General features: G+C 41.8%; 1 protein-coding gene across 1 annotated transcript in view; it reads left to right on the forward strand.

Moving 5' to 3' along the window:
* Window positions 1-3,017, forward strand: part of emc1 (ER membrane protein complex subunit 1) — a 41,726-nt gene extending 38,709 nt beyond the window's left edge. Inside the window, exons 20-21 of the mRNA XM_060938225.1 lie at window positions 1-85; window positions 2,283-3,017. The exon at window positions 1-85 is cut by the window's left edge and continues 45 nt beyond it. Coding sequence (XP_060794208.1) covers window positions 1-85; window positions 2,283-2,462 — 265 coding nt within the window. The 3' untranslated portion in view covers window positions 2,463-3,017. The remainder of the gene's footprint in view (window positions 86-2,282) is intronic.
* Window positions 3,018-6,276: the final 3,259 nt, after the last annotated feature.

Here is a 6,276-nt window from a genome sequence, read left to right on the forward strand (position 1 = left end):
TGAGTGGTTTATTAACTACAACCAAACTGTGTCAAGGGTGAGGGGTATCTATACTGCCCCATCTGGCCTGGAGTCTACATGCCTGGTGAGCATCTTTATCTTCACCAATGTGACTGGATTTAATTATATCCATGAAATAATCACGTTTTTTTTCTTGCTCACTTGAAATGAGGTTTCATTAACTTCATCTTTCATGTGCTTTAGTCATCATGGTTATGTTATACAGTAGAGTGCAAAAGTCTGTGCACCTTCATGACAAATATTCATTTATACCAACGTGATGTTTAATTAATGTTTCACAAATATTCCTTCATTATAGCAAGTAACAATAATGGTCATGTACTAACGTGGGAAAACCAGAATTTTCACTGCAAAAGTTTGCATCCCCATTTCTGACTGCGAAAACAGCCTATAATAGCTTGTACACTCATCCTTTGCATTTATAACTGCCTCCAACTTCTTTAGTATCCTTGAAGTTTTTGAAACTTCCAAGATGTGATATTTTCCCAAGAGACCTTTTAAATTTAAGTTATTCCACAAAATCGAGTCGTACACGAGCTGATGAGGCGTGTACAGTAAGCGCCAAGTTAACTATAAGCCTTGTATGATGAGACTGAGTGGAAGAACTGTTTTGTTATAGCCACATTCACTGGCTTTTGAGAGAGCGCTTTTTTGCAAATTCGATAAATAAAAACTTTGTACAAAATGGCCGACAAAATCATTTCCGCTTAGAATGTAAACAAATCAGCAAAATGCCAGTGGCAATTTGTGAAAAATGTGATAATTCTTTTTTTTAAAAAAAAGTTCTTACCATGAACTACTTTCATTCCATATTTTTGTTGTCCTTTGTTTTCAAGGAGAGTTTTTTTTATTTTGTCCTCGGTTGGTTCCGCAACACGCTCCGCCATCATAATCTTTCGGGTTTTTTGGCGTTTGGCAAACCAACTTAAAGGTGCATTATTGCCACCAACTGGGATGGAGTGTTAGCCTGGCAAGCCAGACTAAATGTGAATATTTAGTCTGGTCTCGGTCGTAGACATTTCCGAAGGGTGTGGGAGGAACAACCCGCTGTCTTTCAAACTGTCTCTGTGCGTATAGGCCAACGCTCTGACCAATCAGCGCAACAGTGACTGTGACGTAGTCAGAGCGACAGAAAGCAGTGGGGGAGACCTTGAAATAAATAATTTTTCAAAATGCGTATTAATTAATAAACAGGTTCTAGATATTAAGAAGTTTGGAGATAATGACCACAAGTTTGGAGTCTGTACCACATACTTAACATACACTCGTTTTTTTTTTTGTTGTTTTTTTTTTTTTTCCAAGGGTTTGCTTAAACTGTTTTTGAGAGTTTTTATTTAGTGGTGTTTGGTGAAATAATTTCCCTTAAATTTAAAATAACGGGAAAATAAGAAACAATCAAAAAGTAATGTTTCAAAGCTGTTTATTAATTCTTCGTACTGCACAAACTAGCCCATCCTTTTGGCTACGAGCGGAGCCAGCTGGTAGATCAGACTTTTGCCATAGCCGGTTGGCAAAACAGCGAAAACGTCCTTCTTGAAAAGGAATGAGCGGAGAGCCTCTTCCTGCTCATGTTTCAACGAAAACTCCAAGTCTAATTCTTCTAAAACTGATTCCAAAGCGGAGTCAAACGCGCGCTGTTCACTAGTCGTAGCCATCTTTCCTGCTGTGCTTTCTCCAGCGTCGCGCAGCCTTGTCGTCACTCCTGCAAAAGCCCGCCCAAAGAATCCAAACAAAAACCTTGCGTTGTGATTGGCGGGCACGATTTGATGCCCGGGGTGTTTTGTTGATATGGTGCGAGGCTCGACCCACTCGTAGGCAAAAATATTTTTGGCCACTAGGCGGGTGGGTCTAGTTTACTAGGCTAATGGAGTGTGGGAACGGGAACTAATATTCTTTTAGCTATTTCTTTTTCTTTTAAATACTTGATAACAAAGTGATGTATCTGACTTTGTGCGCTGCCATTTTGTTTTCTCTACTCATGGTATGAGCTGATATCCTAGTAGTAGAGTAGCCAATCAGTGTGCGATTGCTCATATCCAGTGAATGTAGATAGAATCATTTGGATTACATCCACACCTTGTGTTTTCAACATCAAGGAATACATTGTTTTATTTGGGAGAGCATTTCTATTTTACAATGAATTGAAACTGTCGGGATGCAGACTTTTGTTTCGGGAATGCGTCTTCTGGTTATTTCCATTTAATTCTGTGCCATTAGATTGCACAACTTTTTGTAAACGTTTTCTTCTTTTCCTCCTGTAGGTTGTTGCATATGGCCTTGATATCTACCAGACCAGAGTTTACCCTTCCAAACAATTTGATGTCCTTAAGGATGATTATGATTATGTACTGATCAGCAGTGTACTTCTTGGTCTATTCTTCGCTACTATGATCAGCAAGCGGCTGGCAGAAGTAAAATTACTTAATCGTGCATGGCGATAAATGCAACTATTTGGCCTGACCGCTGCACTCTTCCCATTTAAGCCATGTGATTGACACATTGATGACAGTAGACCACCTGATGCCCACATTAGACTGCAAGATTACAGTGAGCGTTGTGAAAGACACCAGTTTGGGCTGATGGCATATATGTATATTTAATTTTTTTTTTAAAGAAAGGCTTACTGTCTTTAATGCAAGAAAGGTATAAATAGTGTTTCCCCACTCCATTAAGCAGTTCATTCTTAAATTATTTGCTATAAATTTAGACCTACTATCTATGTTTTAGGAATGAAGTCTGTACGGATGTTCACATTTTCACGGAGATTAAATTAATATAAATTAATTTATTTTGTTTGCTAACCCTGGTCAATTTACATGAAATGTACCTCTTAACAAATAAGTTAGTTTTAAAGGTAGAAACTTTAACCAGTAGCCTACATTTTTTTTGATGCTGAACTACGCACTAATCAAGGTTTTTAATTCTAGGTCCTGGGTCTACCTTTAAACTGATGGTCAAGTACTGTAAATTTTTATTAATAAAAGTATAAATGCAGAGGGATTGTCAATCCTTTGTATGAGAATGTGAAAATTAATTACATTTTGGGATTTTGAGGTAGTTAATAAAGTTCAAATGTTTTGCTGGAGGAATGGGAGTATGTTGTGTGGGCTGATTTTTAAAGAAAGGGGGGGGAAAAAAAACACCAACCATCTGTACTAGGTGCTTAAAGGAACAGTCCACCGTACTTCCATAATGAAATATGCTCTTATCTGAATTGAGACGAGCTGCTCCGTACCTCTCCGAGCTTTGCGCGACCTCCCAGTCAGTCAGACGCGCTGTCACTCCTGTTAGCAATGTAGCTAGGCTCAGTATGGCCAATGGTATTTTTTGGGGCTGTAGTTAGATGCGACCAAACTCTTCGGCGTTTTTCCTGTTTACATAGGTTTATATGACCAGTGATATGAAACAAGTTCAGTTACACAAATTGAAACGTAGCGATTTTCTATGCTATGGAAAGTCCGCACTATAATGACAGGCGTACTAACACCTTCTGCACGCTTCGGCAGCGCATTGATATCTGAGCTCCGTATCAATGCGCTGTCGAAGCACGCAGGTGTTAGTAAACAGGAAAACTAAGTAAACAGGAAAACTATGTAAACAGGAAAAACGCGGAAGAGTTTGGTCGCATCTAACTACAGCCCCAAAAAATACCATTGGCCATGCTGAGCCTAGCTACATTGCTAACAGGAGTGACAGCGCGTCTGACTGACTGGGAGGTCGCGCAAAGCTCGGAGAGGTACAGAGCAGCTCGTCCCAATTCAGATAAGAGCATATTTCATTATGGAAGTACAGTGGACTGTTCCTTTAAGGGCTGAAGTTCCTTTTTCTGAGGGTTTTTTTTTTTTTTAAACCTGGTTTTATGTTGACATGGTGATTGCTATGGTTAGCATTGCTACCAAATAGCTCCAGGGTCCTCGTTTCGATCTGGAGTTCAGGTATCTGTCTATAATGTGAAGCTTTGCATGCTGTCCACATATTCGCATCGGTTTCTTCCAGATACGCTGATTTACATCCACCTCCTCAAATCATGCTGACAGATTGGGTTCACTAACTTTAGCCCTAGGTGTGAATGTGTGTGCATGGTGCACTAATGAACTGGTGTTCATCAAGAGTGTATTCCTGCATGAAAATCCCGTTTTACTGTTAACTGCCTCTAGTAACTGAACCACTATGTCAAATCAAATCAAGTTTATTTGTACAGCGCTTTTAACAATAAACATTTAGGGTGTTCACACGGCACATATTTGCATCGATGCTGCACCGATGTATTTTGTTGCGATATATCTTACACCGGTGTAAATTTTGCGCAGCGTTCACACGTCACAACCCTGCTTACTAGAGAGAAGCGTGTTAGCACCGGTGCAGCCCCACTTGCGTTCACATGGCAGTTTCTGCGACCGTATAGTAGCAAAAACTTTATTACTATCATTTCCTTTGATAGTAATAAAGTTTTGATATTTCCTTTTATTACTATCATTTCCTATCACTTCCGATAGTAATAATGCGGAAATGAAATATGCGCATGCGTGAAAATGTACTTCTTTTTCCCGGTTGTCATGGCATCACCAAGCGCCGGGAAAACAACGTGGATGAAGACACCAGTGTTGCCAGATACTGCTGACGTTTTCCAGCCCAAAATATGTTCAAATCCGCCAAAATGCACTTAAAACTGCCAAATCTGGCAACACTGGAAGACACGCAGTTCTGTTGTTGTTGATATTCGCCATTTTGGAAGCGCAAAATACCAGGATGCAAATTATGCAATACCCTTATGTAATCAACTCTCCTCACGCGTAGCGAGTCTACCCCTGTAGCGTTCAGACGGCCCATTTTATATCGGTGCTGCCCCGCAAACTAGCATTTACTCCGGAGTAAGTTTCTTAAACCACCTCCCGAGCAGGGTTAGATTTGCACCGGTTTAAGCAGCTTTCAGGGGCGACACCGGTATAACTTTGTACCGTGTGAACGCTCTACGGGGCAGCCCCGGTGCTACACCGGAGTAAAAGTTGCCGTGTGAACACCCGTCTTGTCGCAAAGCAGCTTTACAGAATTTGAACGACTTAAAAGATGAGCTAATTTTATCCCTAATCTATCCCCAATGAGCAAGCCTGTGGCGACGGTGGCAAGGAAAAACTCCCTCAGACGACATGAGGAAGAAACCTCGAGAGGAACCAGACTCAAAAGGGAACCCATCCTCATTTGGGCAACAACAGACAGCCTGACTATAATATTAACAGTTTTAACAGGTATAACCCTCAACTGTCCTCATGGGGCCGTCCTTCACAGGAGCGGTGCGATAAAACTCCGACCAGACACAGGGCACCAGGATGGATCAAGCAGGTCCGAGGGGCAGAAGAGGCCAGCATCTCAATCCCAGGATCAACATGTAACTCAGAGGGACAGATTGGGGGGGGGAAGAAAACATGTTGTTAGGTATGCCCTAAAAATGACAAGTATTAAATCTGTGTGGTAGGCTCGCAGAGACAAGAGTCTTTACATCAGGCATGACACACAATGGCATGTTAATATGGTAAAAAAATATATCATGACCTGCTCTGGCTGGATGCTTGATTGGGTGATGGGAGCACACTCCTCAGCAATGATGAGATGCAGATGGGACCCTTAGGCCTGGCCAAGACAATTCACTTACATTTCACCGGGTCTGGGACATGCGACAGAATGTCATGGCTTTCTATCACAGTTAGGTTATATGTAGAACTAATTAATAATAAAAAGCCTGGGCTTGATATGATGTAAAACCTGCAATTGCAGTGAGGAAGAAGACGCAGCCTTTGTCACATGCACGCTGAAATTCATCCTCTGCATTTAACCTATTTGAAGCAATGAACACACACACGCGCACCTAGAACAGTGGGCAGCTATACTACAGCACCCAGGGAGCAGTTGGGGGTCAGGTGCCTTGCTCTGCCCCATGTTAACCACATCTCTTTGGGGGGGAACCCATGTACACTACTGTTCAAAAGTTTGGGGTCACTTTGAAATTCTTATTTTTGAAAGAAAAGCACTGTTCTTTTCAATGAAGATCACTTTCAACTAATCAGAAATACACTCTATACATTGCTAATGTGGGCGGCACGGTGGCGTAGTGGTTAGCGCTGTCGCCTCACAGCAAGAAGGTCCGGGTTCGAGCCCCGTGGCCGGCGAGGGCCTTTCTGTGCGGAGTTTGCATGTTCTCCCCGTGTCCGTGTGGGTTTCCTCCGGGTGCTCCGGTTTCCCCCACAGTCCAAAGACATG

This window comes from Neoarius graeffei, chromosome 13, assembly GCF_027579695.1.
Source record: "Neoarius graeffei isolate fNeoGra1 chromosome 13, fNeoGra1.pri, whole genome shotgun sequence".
In the NCBI taxonomy this organism is placed as follows: Eukaryota; Metazoa; Chordata; class Actinopteri; order Siluriformes; family Ariidae; genus Neoarius; species Neoarius graeffei.